Source organism: Lathamus discolor, chromosome 4 (assembly GCF_037157495.1).
Source record: "Lathamus discolor isolate bLatDis1 chromosome 4, bLatDis1.hap1, whole genome shotgun sequence".
NCBI lineage: Eukaryota > Metazoa > Chordata > Aves > Psittaciformes > Psittacidae > Lathamus > Lathamus discolor.
In genome coordinates, this window is record NC_088887.1 from 42335359 (window position 1) to 42363003 (window position 27645).

At 37.0% G+C, this 27645-nt stretch overlaps 1 protein-coding gene across 1 annotated transcript in view; it reads right to left on the minus strand.

The window, feature by feature from the left end:
* The window catches only part of IL1RAPL1 (interleukin 1 receptor accessory protein like 1), a 737773-nt gene that overhangs the window by 18766 nt on the left and 691362 nt on the right, over positions 1–27645 (minus strand). Inside the window, exons 7-8 of the mRNA XM_065675722.1 lie at positions 8919–9051; positions 6828–6973 (exon numbers count right to left, since the gene is read on the minus strand). Coding sequence (XP_065531794.1) covers positions 6828–6973; positions 8919–9051 — 279 coding nt within the window. The remainder of the gene's footprint in view (positions 1–6827; positions 6974–8918; positions 9052–27645) is intronic.

Consider the following 27645-nt stretch of genomic DNA (forward strand, 5'->3'; position numbering starts at 1 on the left):
ATGTGTGTGCTAGCAATGTCAACAATGATGTAGTGACTGTTAAAGCTCAGTTAAAGTGTAACAGCAAGGTTAGAATGTAAGGTTACGTTCACAATAACATTGTTTTCTGCTGCTGCAAATTGTGATTTGAGCAGGGATGCTCTAGCAGGCATTGCACTTCACTTTGAAGTGTGATCTTTTTTTTTTTTTTCTTGCTGAAATTCAAGTTTCCTGTAGTGGCTACATGCTAAAAAGATTCAATTTCAGCACAATTCCACATCAGAAGGGAGAGACAAAAAGTGCAAACCTTTTAAAATCTATTTAGCCTCTGTGTTACATTGCTCAAATTACAGACCTGGCCCTCCTTAAGGAGCTGAGACTGAATGTAGAAAATAGTAGAGGAAAATTACTCAGCTAACCCTGAGGGGGACAGGCATTCTGTTAAACACAACAAATGAGTGAGTGCCAGGGAGTTACATCCAGAAGCACAGCAATCATTTAGTTACAGGCAATTAACAATACTCCTCCAGTAGCACAGGAACAGTTCTACTCCAAGGGAAAACGCATTGATTACTGCAGCAGTAGTAGATTGGTTTCTGAATAAAATTCAGATTTAAAACAAGATTTCTTACAAGCATTTTGACCAATATACTTTTTTTTTTTCTTCCTTATCAGGAGGCTTTGGACAACAAACCCATTGAAAGAGATAGTTAATTAAAGCAAAGTATGTGTTTTCTCCAAATATTCAGCATGATATTTCTGATAATACATTTACTTGGTTTATACTGATTCTATCCTAATTATTAAGCATATTTTTAGAATATAATTTTGATCTTCACCTGGCTTTAATATTTGATAAACTTCCTTTCACTGTGTCATGAATTCACTTATCGTAGCCGGAGTTGTAACAAGAATGTAAATAAAAGGATGCCTTCAAAGATTCATATATTTTTACTTATACAACATGTTTCAGGGACTTCACATGTAATGATCTGTGATAATTTAAAATTAATCTTATTCTATTCATTAGTCCACATACAGCTGAGCTACGAAGAAAAAAAATATATTTCAAACATTCTTTTTTCGTGATTTATAACTCTTCAAGGATGTGATTTATAGTTGTGTATTCAATTTCTGAGCCTTTTTCAAAATCCAATTACAGCCTATCTAAGGTTTCAATTTTTCAATCACTTAACGCAGATTGCTTAAGTTTATGGACTATAAGTAATGCCTCTAAAGTCAACAGGACTATTCACAGAGCTTCAGGTTAATGTATACATAAATCTTTGCATCTTTGTGGCCTAAACTCATTTCCATTCTCTGCCTGTCTTGGATAATTTAACAAAGCTACAAGGTTTGGTTAGAAACAGTCTGTTTGTCTAGGCATGCTTTCATGAACCGGAATTATTAAACAAAACATTAAGATAATGAATATAAAGGGGTGACATGTTAGGGAGCAGTTGAAGAATACTAAAACTCCTGTGATGACATCTGAGAGAAGGTAAAGTACGCAGATCCCAACAAACAGAGCAAGACTGATGTGTAATAATATACAGCTTTGGTTGTAAATGGATGTGTTTCTCCTAAAGGAAGGAGGCTGGCTAACACACAATTACTTGTCTGAGTCTTATTTCAGACTTTCAGTATTCAAATATTGCATTATATAGGATTTTTTTTTGTTTGTTTCAACAAGCCAAACAAAATCTGTATTTGAGGCACCTAGATGGCTTTGTGGATTCTGTTGTGGATGGTTACTGTAGGATAATAATACTTATATTAACAGAAATAGATTTAGGATGTTCATTAGCTTGACTATGAAATAATTTCTTAGCACAAAGTATATGCTTTCTTCCAGCATAGGACATACTGGAGCATAGGAAGTTCCACGTTAACATCAGGAAGAACTTCTTTACTGTAAGAGTGACAGAGCACTGGAACAGGTTGCCCAGGGGGGTTGTGGAGTCTCCTACACTGGAGATATTCAAGGCCCGCCTGGACAAGTTCCTGTGTGATGTACTGTAGGTTACCCTGCTCTTGCGGGGGGGTTGGACTAGATGATCTTTTGAGGTCCCTTCCAACCCTTGGGATTCTGTGATTCTGTGATACAAGCTTGCAGATGTCTGTAGAATTGACTTAAGGTGGCTAAATTTCATTGCAGTTTTTAATTGCAGTTTTAATTAAATTTTTTAATGCAGTTTTAATGCAGTTTTTCGATGCAGTAATTTCCTTTTATTTATTACAACTACTGAGAACAGGGTTCTCACTTTATTTTTTAGATCAATACCTAATATATATTCCCAATTCATCTATGAAAAAGACAGTCAGGTTTGGGAATATATATGCATATGTACATGTGTGTTCAAATGCAAGACAGGGATCTTGTTAACCTGTTCATTAGTATGGCAGGCAGCATATCTGAGTCTTGGTGCTGCCAGATTTCCAATATTATTAGAATAGAGACAGTAAATTATTATAATAAAAGTATATTCTTACTGATGACATTTTTATTTCTTCTGAAAAATGCAGGATACCTGTTCCTGGCAGGAGACTAATTACACTGACTAGCTCCAACAGTATGTTAGCTCAAAAGAGGATAAGGTTGAAAACACATAGATGTTGCAATGTTACTGAAGTTTATTACATTTAAATACAGAACACTGAATTTTAAAGGCAATTTATACATTAGGTTGAAGTAAAAAAGTGTCATGGTGCAGAATTACATTAATCTTTGGTTAGCTTCCCCAGATAAATGAATTGTATATGACTTAAAACCTTACTGACTAGGAGAGCTTCTGTTTGCTTACTGCACTACAGAAATCAGACAGCCCACACAACTACTTCTTTTAGATCTTCTGAAAGAAATGAATGCATGAAGCACTGGGAGGTGCTAAAGTTCCAGTGATTTAAGATCATAAAACATACTGTTTACATTTTTTTTGAGGATAGCATTAATGAATAATTTAGCTCTGCATGGTTATGGGAACAATTTGTGACATTTTATTTTAAAATATTTTTATCCTTGGCAATCAAGATTAGAATTGCACTTAGACGTTATATAAAGAGAAGATTATGATAAAAGTGGTACAAAATCTGTTTTTAAAATGAAGGCCTACCTATTCGCAGGTTTCCTCAAGATGCATTTCCTATAAGAAATATTAACTTATTTCTTTTTCAAACATATATTCTTATGGGTTATTTCAAACAGATTAAATCTCTTCCTCTAAACAATTTATTCCAGTGAAGGTCTTTTTTGTTGTTTTTTTTTTTCAACAGAAAAAGAGTTGTTTTAACCATCCCTCATTATCTTATAGTCAAGAAAACCCATTATGCCCACTGAGAAAACCTATAAGAGAAAAACAAACCCAGAGCATAAAAGAGGCCCAGGATAGGAAATTAGACAACACTGAGAAAATGGGAAGAAAGTACAGGTGACACTTAGAAAAAAAAAAAAAAGGCATAAAGTATGTTACCTGTTCTTAGTTCTTGAGTCTTTCTCATGAAAAGTAGAGGTAATATATTATTAAACTTTTAAAATTATATCAGCAACATCAAAGAATAATGCCAAGATAGAATTTGAGATTATTTTTGCTTTAGAGTTTTAACTGCAGACATGTAGATAAGAATTTTCAGAAAAATAATCACAAAATTAGATAATAATTGAGTAAGACTATGTAGGCTTTGCTCTGGAATGAAGGTCATACTTTTCAATACATAACATTGTGGAAGAGCATTCTTTCTCTTCATGCATTACATTTCTATCTACTATATTGATCGACTATAGGCTTGTCTTCCTGAATTAAACACCCGTGAAAAAAATCAAATCATAGTGTGTGATCCATTCCTTTTATCATCTGCAATATGTGGTCTGTTGTTAATAAATTTGTGCTTAGCTGCTGTCAATACTACTCTCAAAATTAATTTCTAGAAGATTGATCTACATGGCTGAAGATTAACCTGTAGCGGCTACAAATGATCAATGACAGCTATCACGAATAAGTAAAATCATCCTCAGATTACAACAAGTAGGTGTGTTTTATTTCTCACACAAATGAGAAAATTATTATTGTCAAGGTAGAGATTTGGCCAACAGCTGGAGGAAGGGTTCTGATCCCTCTTTTTTTTTTTTTTTTTAATTATTTTTTGACAATTTTTGTATGACTGGACCAGAAAAGAAAACAGCATTGGCATTTGCATGCTTAAAATGCTCTACTGTCTCTAGCTCTGAGTTAAATTCTCCCTCTGCACAGGGTCTTAGGAAAGTTAGGAGTATAAAAACAGCTAGCTGGCTGCACAAAACCACAGATCATAGGTTTTCTCCACTGGCAGTATGAAAGTAGAAGAAGCTCAGAAGAAAATGGGGGCTCAGCTCCTCAAGACACAGAAAGCTGGCATCTGGGCTAGACAGAGATACCAAGGCCCCCAGGTTTGTCCCAGTGCTGGATGACCAAACTGGGTTTGCTTTTCCTGCACCCGTGGTGCTGGAGCCCAGAGGAGCTGTGTTCTGCTCTCCTCCTCAAATTCCTCTTGGGAGGCTCTGGATTCTTGTTCCAGTGCAATGTGGGGGACAGAGCAGAAGCTCCCTGTCTCTGACTGAATGTGCCAGGCACTGGTTTGCGGTGGGGACCACCATTAGGTGGACCCTGCTTGTGTTTTCTGTGAGGTGAATGTGCGTCCCTGCTGGGCTGACCAGCAGGAAGAGTAAGGAAGATGCATCCATGTTTTTGCTGGTGATTTACCCTGAACTTTTTGCCCTTTCAGGGTCTGTGTAATTGGAGGCATATCTAAAACTCCCTCTGGAATTTTGAGTTTACAGAGAATATATTGACAAGGATGAAGGAGCAGTTGCAAGGATGTTTGAAAGGCTTAAATTTTATACCTGAATCCTCACTGCAATTTAGCCCTAAACAAATTTATTCCCAGGATCACGAAGGATTATAATTTCTTTTTTGGGTATCCAGTTAACATTCCAGATTCAGCATTTTTGTTGGCTTATACTGCTGGAAAAAAAAGACCACCAACTAGAAAACCACTCAAAACTAATACCTTTACAAATGCCTCAGTGTTCAGGAAGCAAATTTACCTAATTCTTAGGTCCCAATTGTTCTAAGTGAGCCAATAATCAGAAATTAATAAATAGGTAACTCATTCCTAGCAGCAACTAAATGTGGCTCTAAACAAGGAAACCTAAAACAAAATGTTGTCATGGTGACATACAGGAGACTAAGCAAGCAGTGCAAAGCTCCTATTCCTAGGAGACCTGAGAGACTAGCTCAAATTTTTATCTGTCATGGTTAATTTATCATTCCACTGAAACAGCTGTCAACATGGAAAGTAAGTAGAAGGCTTCTATCAGGTACCTTTTGTTTTCTGAGGGCACAACGGACTTTGTTTCCAAATCAAAATTTCAGATTCAGCCTTAATTAAAGAAGGAAAAAAATATTGGGGGATTTTTTTTTTTTTGCTATTTTTAGCTTTTTGCTATTTATAAGGGAAATTAAATATTGAGATTGCTTCCTCTTAAGCATGCCATCATGAGGCCACATGCTGTGGTGTGCTTGACATACTGATTTCCCAGAAAGGAAGAAAGGAAAGTAGACCCTTGCAAAATTTATGCATGGATATTGTTAGATTAAAAAGCTGGTAGGCATAGAACAGAAAAGACTCGTGTTGTCAGTCTTGGAGTTACTGCTTCTATGTAAGGCAAAACAAGGACTCACCATCAGCATGTAGCTCAATACATGTCAGTTAAGTATTGGTTTCAAAGCAATCTGAGCCTTAAGAATTCTTTATTTTTGGTGTTCCATGCACTAATTTCATTATTAAAGACAATCACTGGATTTCAGTGTTGGGTTAAGCTCTTTCTCTGTGTTCAAACCTCTCTGAATTAGAAGTACATGACTATTAGCTGGTAAATTGTTGAGGTTCAATTACTTAATAAGCTAATTTCCCATATCAGTAAATTTAGGAAAATATACCAGAGTAAGTAGAACACTTGATTATTTACATCTGCTTCCCTTAGGAAGCAATGACAAGAGTTCAGAAAAATGGCTACAAATTAGTTGTATTAACCGGAGGTACACAGCATAAGAAAACAAGCATAGTAACAACAGCAAAGTCCAGACGCTGCTCCTGATTTTCACTGCTCTCATAAACCAGCAGAATAGTGCATGACGATGGGGACTGACAAGCCCAAGCATGTGGAGCGCCCTCTGGGAGGTAAAGTGAACAAAGTCGATCTGGGAACCTTGCTTTACAAGAGATTCTCCACCTCTCTATAATTATCTCCATGGGAGATGGCAATGGCCATTAGGCAGGCTGGAATCATGGGATGTAAGTGGTGAGTAGAAACAGGAAGGTCCTTAGCAGTTTCTGTCATGATGCTTCACTTCAGAAACATTGGTGTCAAACAAATGTGTTAGAAAGAAAATGTCCATAGACAGGCTATGCAAGAACTGCCCTGGCATGGGGTTTAGGTGGCATTTCTGGTAGAATGTATTTTTTGTTGGTTTTTCTAATATTTGATGTTACTTCTTTCAGAAAATTATTAGTTTTATCACCTGTGTGTTCTTACCACTTCCTTTTCTCCATTGAGCCTCTATTAAAGTTGATGAATTATTAAATGCATCTTTCATATAAATACAATTAAAAGGTGTGACTGTATTCTTCCCAGTGACATCCACAATTAGCAACCACCTTTCTGTTTAATTTTGAAACAAATGCCTGGAGAAAAAGAATTGTTGTCTATTAATATCTCATGAGGCCAGAATTCATGCTGTCATCAGAAAGAAGCTCTATAAACAGACCACCCCTATATTATACCATTTCATAGTGAAAAGCTGCATATTTACCCCTTTTATGTAGAAGAATACTGGCATGCCGGCGTCCATTTCCATTCTCGACATAGCATGAGTAATTCCCCAGGTCTGCCTCTTCCACAGAGTCAAGAATCAATGAGATGGAAACTTCCTGTTCCCCGAGATGTTCCTTGAGAACCCTGAGAAAAAAGTAACCATCACTGCTATTCTGCTTGTACCATAGCAGAGCACGACATAATCATGACATAATAATGCTACTTTCAATTCAAAACTCTCTGGCTTCAAATTTGGCTATGGTTTGATGTAATCTTAATTTAATTCTATCATTCCCTTTTCTTCCTCATTTCTAATGAGGAGATTTGGCTTTGTAAATGTTAATGAGAGCTTCAGTTAATTGTCTTCTTTAAGACGAATGATGCACACACTGATAATATATCACTGCATACTCTGATGGAGACCCTGATCAGTAGTATGTGAAGTCTTGTAATGTTAGAAAACTGAAAACAATTATTTTGTGGTTTAGGGTCACATTAGGAGTCTGGACCAAACACACTATTTGTGCACCTTCTGAGGTTCTTCAATGTGCCACTCTGAAACAATGTGTTCATGCTATGGTCTGAAAAATTATTTATCAAATGTGTTATGAAATTTGACTAGGTATCATAAATCAATAGAAAGAATGTGTATACCAGATGCTGCTCATTCATACAGATGATAAATAAAGCACCTCCTGCATAAGACTCCACCTGTCTTCACATTGCTTTCTTTCCCTGTTAGCAAGCCCGTCCGTGGTTTTAGAAACCCAGGAAGGCAAATGACAAACCTTTCCAGGCTGTTCTCTCACCTCACACCTGACAAAAGAAGTGGAAACTAGCTTTCCTGCTCCTCCCTCCACAAAACAAGAGAATTGCAATGACATTCTTGCTACCTTTTTGTCAGCCTTCAAAATAGCAAGTCTTTGGTTGAAGGGCTTAGAAGAGCTTTAGATGTGAAATACAGCTGATCTGGTTGTGATTTGCCATTTAGTGTATTTGTACAATAAACCTAAAGTACCTTGGGGAGAAACACACTTTCATTTTGCCAGCATCTGGGATGATGAACTTGAATGTCTATGTGGCCTTCCTGATTTTGTTAAAAGAATTGTCTGTTATTTTGGTTTTTTGTTACACTCAAGTGTCTGTTACACTCAAGAATCCCAAGATTTAAGTGAAAATGAGTGCAACTTCGTGTCTTTTGATGATATAGTAAACTCTCATGTAAAAGGTGAAGTATAAATAAGCTTATTTTGTTCTATTATAAACAATCATGTAGACAACATATCCATGATTATTTAGTGTCTTTTTTAATGCACATTTAGATTTGCCTTAATTTCTGGGTTTATCCATGATATATAGACACAGTGATGTACATGCATGAAGAATTATACATGAAAAAGAACTCTCTGCAGATCCAAGTAGATACTTTGTACTGAATAGAAGTTGGTATGCTATGTCAAGCATGTAATTCCCAATACAAAACCACCTTTTTCTTATTTTCCAAATGAGGCAGTACTTTTAGGAACCATAGGAGTACATGGTGCGAATTGCCAAATCCTCTCTAAAACATGTATTTCAGCAGATAAAGGCAGCCCACATAACAGGATGCTTGGCTCTCACAGGCCAGATAACATCTCAGGAAACTCAGTTTTTGCCTTGAAGAACAGAAAGCAAAATATTTCAAAGAGAAGCCACACATCAGTATTTATGTAAGGCTCCATGCTTTAAATGACTTCTTTTGAGCTGTTTTTCTTGCTGTGTTTATTTTTCTGTATTTCATCTTAGTAACTGTCTTAGTGGTTGTTATTGTAGATTGCTACAGTTTTAAAAAGTCACTGTGCAAGTTCCAGTCCTTTAACACCACAAAACTCATCAGGAAGCTATTCTACTTTTGCATATCTCTAAGATCAGACCTGGCCAAGGCATGCATTTTTCTGTTTTGTACAGGTGGAGTTGAAAAGGTAAAGAATGGATGTTGAAAAACCAGGGATCAGAAACAAACTGTTCCTGAGTTAGTCTGTGATAACAAGTATTACAGTATCAAGAAAGTATATTAACTGGGAAAAAAAAAATAAAAAATTCTTTTTACCTGATGTCACTTTCCCAGACTCGACTATCATCCAAATCTTCAATAAACTTCTCCCCTTTCATCCAGTAGATTAAAGGACTGACATCTCCACTATACCCAAAGAAAGCTCGGCAGGTTAGATTAGCAGAACTGCCTGTTACAAAGAATGCAATAAAATTTATTATTTCAAAATATGTTAAAAACAAAAATAAGTTTTGAATTAGTTGCTTTTGTTGATTAAAAAAAATAAAATCTGTAGAGACCCTCAATTTCCAGCTGCTGTTGAAAATGTCCACAAGTAACTACTTATCTTGCCACTAGTGTTCAATATATTTTCTGAAAATGAGCAAAATAAAAATGAAATTAAATGTTACATGAGAACAGGATTCAATTTTGTATTCTTTCACCAAGCTTTCTATGTTTGGTAAGGAAATGAAAGACTGTTTTTTCTCAGAAACAGCTAACTTAACTCTATTTTCCATGTTTTCTCTGAAAGCAGATAAAGATTAGGTAAAATAAACATGCAATCACATCTTTGTGAGTTCAGCTTTGCAATGGCTTCTGCAAAGAGGATGGTGGATTCCTGTTGGGTACCATTTCCAGGGGAAAGCCAGTAGAAAGATGACTGCTCATTACCAAATTAACTTAGCAGACAAATATTGAACAGTGAAACTCGAAAAAGGAATACACATGGTCTCATTCTGTACATTATAGGACATGTCTTGCTGTATGAATAGGAATAACCATTAAGTGTATGCAGCAAAAAGTAGAAATTCAATATGTATGCAGCATAATTAATCATTTGAGTGAAATTTAAAAATGTAATACACCTTCACTTTGGTTTATTTTCATTATTTAGTTTTACATTGTGTTAGCAGCACTTGGTTTTGGGGTTTCAACTAGAGCACATACAGGGATCGAGACAGTACTTCGCACGCATTTTGTGTATTGGTAAAATGGGATAAAACTAGAGGACAGCCATAGTTAAAGACCTCCCATTCACTCCTGTAAAGATGTTTGTGGATACATACACCAACTCTTCTAAACCAATATTCAAATTTCTTTAGCAGATAATTACACAGTGATTTAAGCAGTGGGTTTTTTCCCCCCTGAGGAGAGTATTTTCATGGAGTTTATATTCCTGCTGAGATGAAACTCATATTTTATTTACACTTTCAATTTTTGATCTAATGATTGTAAAGCTGACTGACCACAGCTCCTGGAAATTTAAAAATAATAAATAAATGAAAACTGCATTGTTAACACTACTTCAGTTTGTACTGAGATTCCATGAGAAGTCTGTGTTCAATGAATTTTCTTAAAAACATACTGCTTTGGGTCAGGACCTGGTCCTTCTCAAATCTTCTTCAAACATTTATTTTGAGCATCCTATTTACTTTTCAGTATGGAAACAAATACAGGATTATGTATAAAAATAAGATGAGTAATTTTACATAAATGCCTTATTTATCTGGAACTATTTGTGGTTTTCTCTAAAAGCATCCAACTCTTCCATCTGGTTTGAACTCTCACATCCACACTGTAAAAGGTGCAGAATCAAGTGTTTGTAATTAAAACATGCAACACCAAGCCAAGTAACCATCTATGTTGCTTTCACAAGCTACTTAGGAATTAAATTGCTTTTAGACATCTCTTGAACTTTTGGTTAGTGCCACACTCTTTGTCAGGAACGCTTGCTAAGGAGACAGGACTATCCCAGTTCTTGAAAGTAAGATGGAGAGGAGAGTCTCATTCATAATCAAAAAGTATGAAAACAGATCTTTGACTAATGTGTGAGATAAGCCTTGGGAGCCACTTAACACGGGTCAAGTGCATGAAAACCTGTAATAGAACATGAAAAAATTCCTAGTTGTTGCCTAGACATTTTAACAGATGCAAACCCAGCTTATTATAGCAGTTGCATAGAAGATATAAATTGGATTTTTGTTGTGCTGTGCATTATAATTATCATACCTGAACATATGAAAATGAAAAGACAAAACCTTAAAGGATTATGACTATCATGCCACAGTCATCCAATCTAGCACAAATTCAGGGCTGTGAAATGCTTCATAACCGCAGCACTGGTGGATTCTGATCACTCTTGAAACAGAAGGTACCTGCACATCAAAATCGAAAGGAGGTCCCTGTGATAATTGTGATTATCTCCCTGTATTAAAGGAAAGAGTGCTACCTAATGCATCACTGGCATTTCTTGGGCTTTTTTTTCTGGAGCTTTTCCATCAAGTCAAGGCCCTGTTGAAACTTTACAGCTTTTAAGAGCTGTCAAGATCATAATTAAAGGGACTGTAGCTTGTGGCGAACTTATCCATGATTCACAGAAATTAGGCACCACAGGTGCTGAAGCACCAAAGTTCTCCGGGCTCCTGCAGCCAACAGATACCCACTGAGAGCTGTTTTTTGCACTGTACAGACCTTGAAGCCTTTTACAGTTGAATATTAATGGACATAGGTTTGTTTTTTTAAAAATAAACTTCTTCTGTAAAGGGCAAAAAATGTCAGAAAAAAATAATTTGTAACATAAACGCTTTTATCCTTATAAAATTCTTGAAGAAAATTCTCCCTTAAAAAAAATAAGTAAACATATTTTTAAACATGGAATTCAAAGGTTCTATTAATCATGAAATATTTACACCTGAGAAATAAAATAGGAAGGATGTAACATCTCTTAGTAGTTCTGTGTCAATTGCAGCCACTGAGCAAAGACCATTAGTGTGCAGCGTGTTCAGCTATAAATTACCTATACCATCTACCTTCGGCAATCTTCACAATCAGCCAGTGGGAAGTTCATTAGCTGGTCATCAAGAAAGATTCAGTGACCAGCTAATGACCAACTGTGACCATTAATGAAGAGGTCTGTTATTGCAAAGCTCACAGCTCATTGCAGAGGGCAGTGGAACTCACTTGGCGGAGCAGAGATGCTTCCAGCTGTAGGCACATGTAAGTAATGGAGAAAGGTTGGCTGAAGGGCTTTATTAGGAGTGGACAGAGTATTTCGGGACTGCATCTTGATCTCTGCTCCAGACCTGCCCTCATGTGAGTAAGTGTATGCCGTAGGATGGGCTGCATTTTCCCCTAGAAGTACACCTTTGAGGTGACAAGACAGACAATGCCTAATTTGGCAGCTGCAGCTGCTCTGCATGGGCAGTCTGGTTTTAAGAAGCCTGCAGATTTTTAGAAAGCATTCAAAATCTAAGTAAACAAATACAAGAGCGGCATAGCTTCATGTTTAAATTAATGTGTAAATCAATCTGTCAGCCAATCGATAGAAATCACTCACAGTTAACCCTACACAACTATCCCTCTCCATGTATTTTGTGTGCTGGGAGAAACTATAGGAGTGATTCAAAAAACTGTAAAAGTTTGATGAATGGATATGTAATGCTTTTTCTGACATTATTTTCAAATTTCCTGTAAATGCTGGATTATTACAGTTTTATAGTCTATTTTTGATGGAATATAAATACAGATTTTAAATTAACTACATGTTTTAAATTAACTATGTGTTTTAAATTAAATAAGTAGGGAAATATCTCTCTCCCTTTGCTGTGAGATGCTGTAAATTCTTGAGAATGTCCTGTCTCAAGTTATGTCTTGTGTAAACTGATTATTTTATGGACCCTGGAAAAGTCCAAAGGCATGAGATCAGAATTAGTAAGTGAAACTGAGAGTGTTTTTATTAACAGCACCCCCCCCAAAAAAAAAAAAAAATCAAACCAAAACACAGCATTCTCAAGAAGGGATAAAAAAAAAAAAGAGGCCTTTGATTTCTCAGTATGGTTATAATTTTGTTACTGTGAAATAATGTAATAAACACATGTAAAAGAGCACCCAAAAGGTAAGCTTCAACTGAATATTTCTCCATCAACCTTATTTCTGACGATGAATATGCTTTTACTGAGCTGATGTTTGTAAAAACTGGAATATATAGTACTACGTATTCCTGCTACTCACTGTGATAAACTTGCAGTATTGATTCCAGTCAACTGGGTTGAAGCTAAATTAATCAAAAGCTCTTTGCTGTCTAATCGGAGAGCAATTTTTGTTACATAGTATGCTTCCAAGTAAAGCAGAATGCAAGGACGGACCACAACAAAGTATACTTCCCTGAAACCAACAAACCCCTTCAGTGGAGCAACACACCGGTTTTGTGTCCCTTTTCTCTAACTGGAAACATTTGGGGCACTTTCAAAACTACTGCTATGGGACCCTATGTGCAGGAGAGGGCACTGTTTACCTTCTAAACATTAAAAAAAAAAAAAAACAACAAAAAAACACCAAAAAAAACCCCAAAAACCAACCAACCAAAAAAAAAAAAAAAAACAACCACCAAACAACCAACAAGTAAATTCCTAGTGCATAAGCTATAATTAAAAACATCACCCTGCTAAGAACCTGTCAGTTGTAATTAGCAAATAGTGAATGTTTTGTGGTTAATGAAATGTCATCTTGTATGGGGAGTCTAAATTACACTTGCACCATTAAGTCATACAAGTTAGCATACACCGTAATGGAACTCATTCTAGTCTTAGATTTGACAGATTCTTCAGTGAAGGACAACGATTTTTGTTGGAAGCAATGACAATTATCAGAGTTCTGCTATCATTTTTTAGAAGAATCCTCAAAGATGTATTATGGAAGTGAAGGGCTTGAGAGCCATGCTCAGCATCTAGTAATATTGAGGGCTGAAGGAGTGGAAATGTCAAGTGCACTGAAATACAGGACTTTCTTTTACTGTACAACATAAAACATTTATAAAACTAATGCACAGGCAATACTTACACACTTATAAGTATGTAATTTATAATGTTAAGTATGTCATTTGTTTGTAATGTTAATGTTTCAAAATGACATTATAAAAGGGCAAGGCAGATGCAGTCAAAATCTCTCACACATGAATTAAAATAATTCTTTCTGCTCATATAAGAGAAAAAGTACTGATGAAATATCAGTCTTCCAAGTGGAGGGATGTTAAAGCTGCTCTTAGGTGTGAGGAATAGGTGGCAATTCCTCACAAAGTCAATAACCCACTTCTTTTACCAATGTCACCTTCCAAGCCCAGCTGGTAGGTAGGTAGAAGCTGCTCATGTATTCAGGGAAGTCCTATGTCCTAAACCAGTTCAACACTTCTTGAAAGTCTTCTTGTAAATATGATTAAGAAAAAAAAACAAACAACAAAACCCAAAAGAAAATAAGGTATAGTATATTTTTGAGCCATGAGCCTTCATCAGATTACTATATTGTTGTGATCTGTAAGTCTTCCCTTAGAGCAGGGTGAACTGCAGAGATTTCTCTTGATTCCTTTCTTGCCTAAACAAAGCATCACCTACTGCTATGCTGGCCTTCAGTTTACATACATATTTTCACACATTGGTATCTTGGACTTTCTCACCAGATTGTAACTGTCTTGCTGCTTCCTTCATATAGAAGGTTAGGCCAAATTAAAATATAAATAATTAAAAAAAAAGTTTTCTGAAATGTAACTGTAAGCTTGTAACTGCTAAACTCTAATCTCATCACTGAGTGGTATGTTGTGAAGTCTGGCAAGCCATCGCCTTGCATTCATACAATTGTGAAGATACAACGTACAAATTCCCTCTTTTCTGAATTCACTGAATGTAGGTTTGAAAGGGCTGGGTATTATTATTCCACTAAAAACTATCATGAATGCATCATACAAAGTGGCTGAGTGTGATTATGAAGCTGTATCTCCTCATAGAGACATCAGTTGGATAGGTAGACCACTCGGTGGATAAAGAACTGGTTGGATGGCTGCATGCAAAGAGTTGTGGTCAATGGCTCCATGTCCAGCTGGAGACCAGTAACAAGTGGTGTCCCTCAGGGATTGATTCTGGGACCGGTCTTGTTTAACATCTTTGTCAGTGACATGGACAGTGGGATTGAGTGCGCCCACAGCAAGTTTGCCAATGACACAAAGCTGTGTGGTTCGGTTGATATGCTGGAGGGAAGGAATGCCATCCAGAGGGACCTTGACATGCTTGTGAGGTAGGCTGATGCCAGCCTTATGAAGTTTAACCATGACAAGTGCAAGGTCCTACACCTGGGTCAGAGCAATCCCAGGCACAGCTACAGGTTGGGCAAAGAAGAGATTCAGATCAGCCCCTGTGGAGAAGGACTTGGGGGTGTTGGTCGATGAGAAAATGATCATGAGCTGGCAGTGTGTGTTTGCAGCCCAGAAAGCCAACCGTATCCTGGGCTGCATCAAAAGAAGCATGACCAGCAGGTCGAAGGAGGTGATCCTGCCCCTCTACTCTGCTCTCGTGAGACCTCACTTGGTATATTTTGTACCGTTCTGGTGTCCTCAACAGAAAAAGGACATGGAACTGCTGGAACAAGTCCAGAGGAGGGCCACGAGGATGATCAGGGGACTGGAGCACATCCCGTATGAAGATAGGGTGAGAAAGTTGGGGCTGTTCAGCCTGGAGAAGAGAAAGCTGTGTGGAGACCTCATAGCAGCCTTCCAGTACCTGAAGGGGGCCTATAGGGATGCTGGGGAGGGACTCTTCGTCAGGGACTGTAGTTACAGGACAAGGGGTAAAGGGTTAAAACTTAAACAGGGGAAGTGTAGATTGGATATAAGGAAGAAATTCTTTACTGTTAAGGTGGTGAGGCACTGGAATGGGTTGCCCAGGGAGGTTGTGAGTGCTCCATCCCTGGCAGTGTCCAAGGCCAGGTTGGATGAAGCCTTGTGTGGGATGGTTTAGTGTGAGATGTCCCTGCCCACGGCAGGGGGGTTGGAACTAGATGATCTTAACATTCTTTCCAACCCTAACTATTCTATGATTCTATTAATAAACCTGTCCATATTTTGCTATGCTTCAGAGCAGTATGTTGGTTCCACAGGACTGTGAACTACACACTGAATAAGTTCTTCAGGCTATAAATGTGTAAATTTAGAGTACACACTACCATTCCTCCACCAAAGAAAAAAAAAAAATAAATCAGCTAAAGGTTTGCAACAAGATCAGAGAGAGTCTGTAGCTTTTGAACTTTCACTGAATTTGTATATATGACTATTTATTGGAGACATTAAAAAAATCACTTCCCTGAATTTCCCTTTTTTTTTTTTTTTTTTAATTGGAAAAAGTTCTCATTCATAAGGATTTTCTTTGTTGGTTTTGGTTGGTTGGGGCTTTTTACTTAGAAACTAGCCCTCATTTACCATAAGGCTAAACTCATTTGACCACTGACAGTCATCCACTGCCATATGAAGAGCCCTTTATGCTGCAAGGCTTCCAGTTGCTGTAATACTGTTCAATGCAGGAAACTTAATGAAGGTCTGTATGTGTCTGTATGTTGCTGTTCACATCTTCCTTGATGTCAGCTGTGAGATATTCAAGTCTGCAACACTTAATAAGGTGCTGTACCGAAACATATATGGTAAGATCTAAGATTAACATAAGAATATTAATTTTTTTTTGTGGACTGCTTCATAGCTTGTGAAGGAAAAGAAACCCAAATCCTTTCTGCTTTGAATGGGCTCTTTAGCAGCAGGACTGTCAGAGAGAAAGCCAATGAAGAAAGCAACCACTACAGCAGACTGCAGAAAAAAAAATGATGTATGGGACTTTGGGCTCTAAATGCCCAGAACATTGTTAAACTAACCTTCATTTCACAAGAGGTAACAAAACCCCTGAACCAATAATCTTGATTTTCCTAACAGCAGGTCTCTCCTCTTGATAGATGGTAACGTCAGGCTGGTAAATTATTCAGCAAGTATTTTTTATTCCTTCCTCTTCAGAAGTTGAAGCTGGAGTGGGAGACAACTATCACAAGCATAAAGCAAGAGTTGCTAAAGAAAAGAAAATCACTGCAATTGTTTTACAAGCTTGACTTAACTTTTACTCTAGGAGCTCATATTTTTCTCATGATTTGTTTTAGACATATGCATTTCTCAAACGCTTTTTTCCTGTGCCCTGTCTGTCAAATAAAAAAATAGGTTTTGTTTTAAAAGCATAACTATTTTTAGATACAAGTCACAAGAAAATATCCTAGATAACAAAACAGCTCCAATGGAAAAAAAAAAAAAAAAAAGAAAAATAAAAGGAGGTGGCTTTAAATGTAAAACTTCACGTTTTTCAGCCGTTACAGACTTATGCCTTGGGAACTTTACATCTGGCAACACTGTGCCTAGCTCAGTATTGTTCAGTATGTTGTTTCTGGATTCTTTTTCAACAGTATTGCTGTTGACTATGGTGCTGTGGTTTTTGCTTTTTAATGATGCTACATGGTAAGAAAACAAGCTTAGCTAGCAGCCTGAAGTTCCTTTTGCATAAAGGAGTCCCATAAGGACTGCTGTAAGTAGTCCCATATAAACACCTTACACCTTATGGTCTCTGTGCCTCGAAATTGAGACAGGTAGGTCAGGCCCCCAGGGACCACTGTCCCTCAGCAGTCTCAGACCACCAGAATGGCGTCTTGGAAAGCTTTGTGAAGTCCTGCTCTGGGTAACATCTTGGGAAACACCTAGAAAAGCAGGAGGGCTTTACCGTTGATCTTTTCACATTTCAAAGAGGTTAGATTAGGGGAAAAAAAAACAAAACAAAACAAAACAAAACAAAAACAATGTGTATCTCTCTGGTAAAAAGTATTGATTATAAATATATTAAGGACTGTAGCATCCTGGATGTTACTCTGGGTCCCAAGAAATTACAGAGCTGTAATAATTTCTCTGTTAGTTAAGGAAGTTTCAAGCTATTACAGCTCTGACAATATTTTCCTCCTTCCCATACCAAATCTAGAGGCAAAGCAGCAGCAGACTGAAAGTGGGACTTAGGCAGCTCCTCTCAGAATGTAGCTGTTGGTAGACTTGTTATGCTAAGGAGCTACTTGAACATAATGATAAATCCATCCATGACTACAGTGACAATAATGTTCTAATAAAGAATACTTGCAATAACACAGCTTTCTTTTCACTTTACTTTCTTTTAACTGTGAAAACTGTAGAAATAATTGACCTTTTTTGTTTCTTTGGGTTTCTTTGTTTTGTTTTTTTTTTTTTTTTGTTTGTTTTGGTTTTTTTTAAACCTGAAGAATGTTGGCTTAGAAGATAAAAACATTCAAATGTCTTGCTGTGGAGGTTTTGTTATAAATCCTGTTTTCTTGCTCTTTCTGAACAGAATACAGTGGGTTTGCTTCGTTCTCTAGTGAGTGCTACTCCATGTCAAAAAAACCCTGCACATAAATCACAACAACCAGCAGCAGCCTCAGAACCTTCTCACAGCATCTGTCTCAGGTGCACTGCACAAAGCTTTCTGTACAAGGTGAATGCAGGCTATGCTTTGGATTCTAGATAATGATAAATAACACACTTATTTTCCAAAAGAGGTTACCCCTGGGGAGCTGTAGCAAACAAATTATTGTGTCAGATCACACTTAAATGAAAATATCAATAATCTTAAGGAACAGATCTGGCAATTCAGTTTTCATACAAATTATCAGCTATTCTACCTCTTGCAGTTATTTCAGCCCCTAACTATTCAGCCAGCTGATGACTTCAGACATAGCACTTAACGAAGAGTGTTAGAAACTGTTTTACTGTAATGTCTCATAATACCTTCTTTTTTATTGCTTTGGGAAGAGGGATTATAGTGTTCATGCAATCATTAGGTAATTCAAGTACATATAGCAAATCCTCAGCTCTGGACTCATACATATATATTAAATAGAGAGTTATGGTTTTATTTTTCATTGGTCAGCCTCTCTGCAGTTTTCCTCTCCCTTTTTTCTTTCCTCATGAGGAAGCAAGACATGGAGGTTGCAGGGGATTATTCAGCAAGGGAAGTATTCTGAGAAATATGACAGAAACAGGCTGCATTTGGAAGATTTCTTATTAAAGTAGAGCTTTTGGAAAGTAGCAGGCACAGTGTCATCTACACCTGCTAGGAGTATTAAGGAAACAGATTACAAACAACAAACAACAAATAATTAAATACTATCTCTTCCTCTGACAATCTTTACTCTTCAGCACACATTGAAAACAACAGCAGTTCTAAGATTTTCATGAACTAATCAGTTCTGTCAGATCACACTACATGATGGAAAATGTCATTTGGAAAAGACTGAAGCTAGTTTAGCAAGCATTTGGATGGGAAAAATTACCATTCCCATGAAGCAGTGTGGCACAACAGGATAAACATAACTGAAATAAAACACATCTATTAGGTGAATCAAAATATTTCAATTTGGTACAAAATGATGTCAAACCACTGTTCAAATTTTCATCAGGAAATCCATTAAACACCGCTGAAAATATAAGCTCTGGTTAACTGATCCTTTGATTACTAATAAACAGTTAAACAAAACAAATACCAACTTTCCCTTTTACTGCAATAAAGCTTCTGATGGTGGGAAGTTATTTCATGCTTAGTCATACTGTGGTTTTCTCTATAAATAAAAGAATGATATATGTACAGTTTAGATGTACTTCTGCTTTAAATCCTGATATGAAGATAGTGCAATGGAGAGAGAAAAACCTCAGAAATAGCTGGTTTACCATTTAATTATCACACAGACTATTATTTTTTTATATAATTTAAAAGCCCCAACACATCAGATATTTCAATTGTATAAAAATGTGACTGCATGCTGTTTCTAACTGCACGAGTTTTTCTGGTTTTATACCACGGTCATTACACCACGTAGTCTTTCTATTTCTCTTGCATGTGTGAGTTAGTCCCCTGTTTTCCAAAGAAGCCCCTGAAACAAAATCCATGAAAACAAAACCCTCTCATTCACAAAAATGCAAATGGACCAACACAGTTGCTTGTCCATGACAAATATGCACTATATATATGGCCTATAAACATGCTGGAATTTACTGCTATTAATCAACTTCCTTTCCACACGAAAGGCAGACAGGCTTTTTCAGTATTTACTTCTATGTAATTGCACATTTATAGATATCATTTAGTGAGGGAAGCTGCATAAATGTCACCAATGGAATAAATAAAAAGACTCCACTGAGCACTACATATGTGCTACTTGACTTTAAAGGAAAGAAGTATAGAAATGGGGGGAAAACTTGAATTCTAAATGTCATACCCTTATTTCTGACCTACAGGTATACGAGTAGAGGAGAGGACCTGTGTTACAATCAGAATACCCACAGGAAAAAAGACAGCTCTGGCGGAATGCAGGATTCCTGCTTCATGCTCCTGGGCCACACAGCAGGTTCTCTCTCTGGGTCCTCACTCTAAATGAGAGCTTCTGCTCCACCATGGGGCCTGCCCACTGCTCCCAGCCCCGTCAACACTGATTTTAGGATAGGTGAAAACCTGTGATTTCTCCTCCTCCACAGATAGTAGCTATTCTTGTGCCACACGTGCAAGAAGGGGAGAGTTGTTCTTGTACTCCTAAATAACACCTGCTAGAGGGCTGGCTTTACATTGGTTATCATTCTTTAACAGAAAAATGGACTGAGCACGTACAATAGAAAGAAGGAGTGCCTGATGTCCCCATGTGTGTTTGAAGTAGGTGCGGTGCTAGGCATCATAAAATGTGATTCATCCAAAATAACTTCCTTCTCAAGAACAATTAGTCATAAAATTATTTTGTTTTCTGACACGTTTTTGTCAAGAGATGTTCTTCAGCACTGGAATGTCTGGACAACAGTAAGGCTTAAATTATTTATCTTCTTGCAGCAGCCACATGGGCCTTCTTTCTCTAGTCTGCCTTCATCCTCCTTTAGCTGTAATTTCCATAGTTGCACTGTATAAGGGTCCTGCCAGCCAAACTTCTGAGAGATTTAGGGCTCCTATATCTGAAGCCAAATACCTGAGGTCAGCAAGCAGAATATCTATCCTCATTACTAGCATAATTGTGAATTTCCTGATCAATTTACACAACCTACCCTCCTCCTGCTGCATGCTCACCGGTACTGTAATTTTTGTTTTAATTTCCTAAGTTCTCTGAGAAGCATGGGAGTTGTGACATATCTCAAAAGTAGGTGAAAGTAAAGGAAACTTTCACCTTGCCCCATTCAAGCCCCAGGAATGCAGTGCAAGCAGGGAAGTGGCAAGTTGGTGTCTCTGACAGAGCATCTCTCTTCAGAGGTGGAGAATGCCACTCTGAGCAGCTGCTCTACTACTCACCCAGTCCTCTGCCCCTCCAGATTTGAGGCTGCCAATCATTCCAAGCTGCATGATGGCTTTTAGCATTGAAACTAAAAACCCAAGAGGGACTAGGGTAGACTGGCAAAACCCCTTTTCACTTGTGACATGGAGCTAGAATTTTAATCCAGATCTGGGGAAGAAGAGTGTATGTTAACTTTTGCATTGCATAGCCCATCATCAGGTCTAAAGAATACCACTGCAGTTATAGGCTTTGATTTTTATTGATGCAATAATTTGTAAGTAAGTGCTGTTACAAACTACTGGCTAATAAAAGGATGGATTTTTAGAAAGCGCTTAGTACAGTGTTTACTTTCAGTACTTTGGCATCTATATGACATCAATCCCTTTAAAAATATGTAATAATTGCAGTCATAGAAAAATTAGTATTATTTATGAAACAGTCCAAAATGAATGTGCTAAGGCATCAAGTATTGCATGATTGCATATTCAGCCAGTTTCCTAAATGTATAGTGTACACTCTCAATAGAGTTTAAATCCATACGGATTATCTGAAGTGAGAATTGTGTGGTGGGGGGAAACACTTTAAAATCTTATTTCCTTCACAATCTTTTTTTTAATGTTAATTTGGGATCATTAATCTTCAAAAACAAAAAGTCGGAAAGAGTAAAGCAGCCACACATACTAACTCAGAACAAGGATTCATTATTGTAACATCCTGTACCTGACAGTATTCAATAGCAGGGGGCAAATGTCTAGATATGAGAGTCATAGTCCTTGAAAACAGCTTTAATTTTATGATGAAAATGTTGACAGACTTTAAACTACAGCAATGCCAACAAAATAAAGCAAGATCATATGGTTGTCCTCTGTAAGCAATTAATATGTTTGTTTTAATAGGATGCACATATAAAAACAGGGCCTGTAATCAGCTTCATTAGCAGTAGGAAACAACAAAACATATCCCTCTTATGGAAGTTCAGCAATATGCTTTTTAGCAAAATCATGTGCATTTATCTGAGAAGTTAAAAGATGGGAATTTATTGGTATGATAAAAAGCAGCTAGGTGAGCTTTTCCAGTTGAATGCTTTGCCCCAAGTTGCTGTTTTTTATTTTCTCCATGTTCCAGGATAATCAGAGATTATTATGACTAAAGTTTGGGAAGAGTTGTTTGTTGGTTTTGTTGGGGTTTTCTAAATGCATTAGATTTTGGATAGCAAGTATAAGAAATTTCATTTTACATAAATTATGCTCCTAAAACACTTTGTAGTGTGTAATTATGAAGTTTAAGTGTTAAATAATAAGATCATTTAAGAAGCATGAAAAAAACAGGGGAAAATAATAAAAGGCAGAGGGAAAAAGGCAAAGTTGTTTCTACTCTGGGCAGTCATTTAGAGACAAAGTGAGGATTTTTTCAAGACTGTGATGGCAGGGAGTGTTTCCTTGGTGTCCAAGGCAAGTAATAGGATGAGATGGGGTGGTTGGTCCTGTAGTTTTCCTATGAGTCAGTCTCTAAAACTAGTACCTGTTCCAATGAGCATGAGAGAAAAGCTAACCATTGGGAAAAGTAGTAACTTTTAACTGTCCTGCTGAATAAGGGCTTCTTGTAACAGCCATTTCTACTTTCAGTGTTTAGGTCAGTATGGTGTGGAGGGAGTAACTGCGAAGCAGAAAAAGACTGTTGCTGTTGAAATCAGGACTTGACCTCTTCATGGGTGTGTCTATGGGAAGCTGAATGATGGCAGTGATATCCCCTTTGAGATGGGTTTCTGGCACCTACTCGGTGTCACTGCAGTAGTCAGAGTAAATTCCAGTAAAAGGCTTAGATTAAAGAGAAAGATATTGTTTTTTCTCCTTAAAACCTTACAACACTCCTGTCGCCTCATGTTTCCACAGTCACCCTTTCTCATCCCATCCCCTCCTCCCCACCCTGAAAGATCTTCTGCAATTGCCAGCACCTCTCTGCCTACAGACAACTCCAAGACTAGACTTCCAGCACCCAGATCAGGTGAGAGACAGCCTGAACCCTGTTAACATGGAAATACATCTTACACTTTGGTCTTCACACATAAAGTTACGAAGACTGGAATCTGCCAGGCCCCTAACAGTCATCAAATATTATGAAAATAATTTGTCGGAGGAGTAATAAGGAATTAAAAAAAACCAGCAAAATAAAGCAACACTGCAAAAGAGGTATGGGAAAACTGGCTGACAGCAGCTTTACAAGTGGCATTACAAGTAAGAACTAGCTAAGAGAAGCAGTTTGCAATCCTGAATAAAATGAATCATTCCTAATATGATTAGCACATGTTACATATTAGAATGAAACTGAAATGTAAGTTTGAAAAGAGCATTTGTCGAAAACACAGAAGAAAAAGGTTGACATGACATTTTCTGCATAAATGAAGACTTTGAAGGAAAAAGATCTCCTTTCTTTGTTCATTTTAGAGATATTACTGTTAAAAAGCTATTAGTTACTTAAATGTCACTTTTATGAATAAAAACTTATCTTGGTGACATGGGAGATATTGCAGATGAGCTGTTGTTTGTGTAGAGCTGCAAAACCCCAGATTTTCACAAAGACAGACAAAAAATGCAAAGCTACTAGCTCATCCTTTCACTAAGTGGAAACATTAAAAGCTCCAATAGATTATTTAAAATTAACAAGGCAAATTGTTAGACTGGTTAGACAGGAACAAAACCATACCTCATATAGAATTTTTACAGTTTTATTTATAAACTGACCATAAATGAATGATACATATTCTGGACACACTGGGTTCAATAGAATTAAGTTTCCATAATTTAGATAATGGGATGGAAAAGCAGAGGTTACCAGGAGACAGGATTTCTGATAAAATAGCCTTGCCATTCTGTTTTCTTGGATTTTTTTTCTTTTTTTTAATTTTTTTTTTTTCTCATTAGTTTATTTAATTTTAATAGACAGCACCTCAGAGCTTTTGGCCCAGGACAGTCCCAGGATCAAGAATGACCTGTTGAGCCAAGATGCTGGGATCTCTCCCAGGATTTGCAGGTTTTGAATTCAAGTGCTGCAGAAGAGGCTTGGAAACACTATTGGACCTTTGGCCCATCATTGTTTCCAGGGTTTTTCTGTTAAGGACAGTCACTTAATTGGGGCTGGTGTTTAATTAAAATGCAAGGGCAGCAAGTCAATGAGACTCCACAATTGAGACTGTCCAGCACCAGCTGAATGAATGGGTAGGCCAGGGTCCATTACATAGTAAAGCAATATGCAGATATAATAGCTAAAGTCCAGAAAGCCATATAGCTGTAAATGCTGTATTAGATCATCCACACTGCTTCTGTACCAGAGGTCACTCAGTCTGAACCACATTGGCAATGTAACTGTAGAATGCATTGCATACTGTAGATCTATCATTACTGTTTCTTCTGTACAAACCAGAATAAAATTGCAATGGATCCTCCTTCTGGTGGACACCAGTAAATGTCGCTGTGCTAACAAGTATTGCTAGTTACAGTTGTGACTGTTCATTTCTTCAGTCACTATTTCTTCATCTGATCCTCAATGAGGTTACTTGTTTTGGCAGGCTACATAAAGAAGTGTGAAGAAAGGGGAAGACTTATTAATGCATTTATACAAAGGGTGTCAAGTTTAATTTTATAATCTGTAGGGCAGTATTATTTTCAGCTTATAAGAAAAAGAATAAATAAAACTTGAATAGCTAGACACTGGAAAGGGCTCTAAGCAAATTGCTACTGAAACCTTAGCAAAAAGCACCCTTGTTATCACTGTGATCTAGGCTTCACTTCTGCAATGAGGAAACTGCTTAACACTCTGTAAGCTACGAGATGACTCATATGCTTCAAATTAAGCATTTACATAACTGTTTATAGGTGGGGTGTTGGATCATAAGCTTCATGGGGGAAGAAAATAATTTCTCTCATGCTCATCACATACATAAAACTTCATTCTTTTTTCTAGAAATCATTCTGTTTCTAGTAGGAATAATTTTGCAATAACTATTATAACATCCCAGATATATTTTTGCTTCCTTTATTTTTCATTATTGACTTGTAATAAACATAGTGATTTCTAGTTTTTTTTTTATTGGAAAGAAAGGCACAAGTAAAATTAAAAAAGTCAAAGTAGCAAAGATAAAGATCAGAGAAAATAGATTGTAATTTAATTCATTGTATTACAGAAGGAATTATATGAGGAAGGAAAATGTGCACTGGTAACTGTTCTGTTAATCTTAAATTGATGCCCCATGTCATTAATCTTCAATCAAGATGAAAAATCTAGCCGCATATAATATAGAAATAGGTATATAATCTTACATGGGTGTCCACATGCTATTTAAGTGTTCTAGTACTAATACCAGATTCTAAGTTTTTTCAGCCAGTATGTGTATAGGTCTTTCAAAATACACCCTGAAAGCATAATTACTGTTGTGAGTGTTATTACAATAGGGATGAATTTGGACCCTAAAAATATTATCTGATGGGGTTTTACTGGTTACAAACAATATTTGCTAGAAGACGCAAATGTGAGGAAATTCAAACATTCATCACAAAGTTAGAATAAACACTTGTACTGTCCACCTCTAATTAAAAAATTCTCACTTCTATGTTATATTGCCAGTATGTGCCTCATATATAAATTCGTAGAAGCAAAAGAGCATAGAATAGTAGTGCTGCAAGGGACCTCCCAAGACATCTAGTCCAACCCTCCTACAATGAGCAGGGAGGGGTTCCTATTTTTTCACATTTTTCCTTTTTTTCCTATTTATGCTCCCCAGAGGGAAAACACAGGCCTCCAGGTTACATAAACTTTGACCTGCTTCTTTTCAGAAATTATTAATTTTACCTCTTCTTTTATGGATAGCATTTTGTATTTCTATACTGCCTTCATACTGAGTAGTTGTGCTATCTAAGGTACTCTACAGTGCTCTTAAAATAGCATAACAACTTTTCTGATACAAATGGCTGTCTTTATGTTTTCTGAAGGGTAGAACATAAATAATACACTTTTATGATTGATAGCATGATGAGAAACTAATTGCTAAAGTACTACCCAGGCTGAGAGCAAAACTCTCATCCTAGTCTGGGATTCCACCCACTGTCTTCGCAGTACTGCAGCAATTTGCAAAGTAATGCGCCATCTGTTGATGGTTGGCAAAGTAACTCCCATCATTACCACTGCCCAGCTCAACAGCTGTAGCAGTGTAATGAAATATAAAACCACTTAAGGCTTCTATTGCTATAAGATAAATGCATCAGGACAGTCCATATTATTCTTTCCACGAAAAGGTGTATCACCTTGGAGTCTTTTAGTACGGGTGAACAGTAGGAAAACGGAATTTGTGTGTTTATGTGGACTAAAAAAATGGGAGATTAGTCAATCTTTCATCCATGGATCACTGAATAATTTTCACTGCTCACAATTACTGATGTGCTTCTTGTATTTCTGGCTCATGTTATCAACTAGAACCAGACTAGTCAAACTACAGCCAGACAAGTCAAACACTGCCTGACTTCTATGACTTCTACTCCAAATGCATATGTGATTACCACACAAAAAAAGAATGTGGTGAACATGGAAGAGGAATATGAGAGTAGCTCTTTTGAGAGCCAAGATGAAAGGTTAGTTCTTAGTCAGCTGGAGAAGACACTAATTGTGAGGAAAGAAAACCAAAATCAACCCATACCTTGCAAGAAAGAATTTTATTTCTAGTCTTAGGGGATGAACACTTATTGTTAATACAAAAGGTAGTCATGGAAACACAGTGGCTGCAGCAGAGAACTTTCAGACCACTGAGTCCACATCCTTAGGACAGGATGCAGTTTTCACACTTCTAACCTACTTAGTAAATATTAAACTGATGTTTTACTGGAGCTTAGCCAAAAGACCAGTGAGAAAGTTGCATAACTATGTGAGAGATTTGGAATAACAAATGCTTTTGGATTAAACACTATATAATTAGCAATTATTCACTATAATGATTTAAAATTCTCTGAATGTATCCCTTTTATTGGTAGATTAAAATATATTCCCTTCGGAAGAATAGTGGAGGGAATATTTGCCCTCACGAAGTAAATGCTTATTCTCATTCTCTTCTCAGCTTCCTAGTAAAATAGTTGTGGTAATGGCTCCTTCACCAGTTTTGACAGTACCCTCTGTGGCTTGCTTGGATTCAAGTTATATATTCTTGTGGGGGGTATGGGTAATAATTCAGTTTAAATATTAATTCTTTCTTCCTCTTCTTCTGAATTCACAGGGAACATAGTTTTCTACATGTTAAAGATGAGGTAAGAAAAATCCTTTGGTTTTTTTGATGCATAAAAAGGACAACTATCCAGAGACTACAACATCATGGAAATTGACCTACTTAGTAATGCTTCCTAACTAATTCTTATCCTCTTGAGAAAGGCATCTTCAGTTAATTAAAAGGCTCATGTATATAAATTGCTTGGAACTATTCAAGGATGATAATAAAAAAAAAGATGCAATTTGTAATTCTGTTGGTAGAAAGGGGAATTTCTTTACAGATAGGAGAGACTGGAGTTGGTAGAAGGAAGAAATAAGTACTAGTCATGTAAGGCTCATTTGCAAACAGAGACAGGCAAAGTCTGTCTAGATGCTAGTGCAGGGT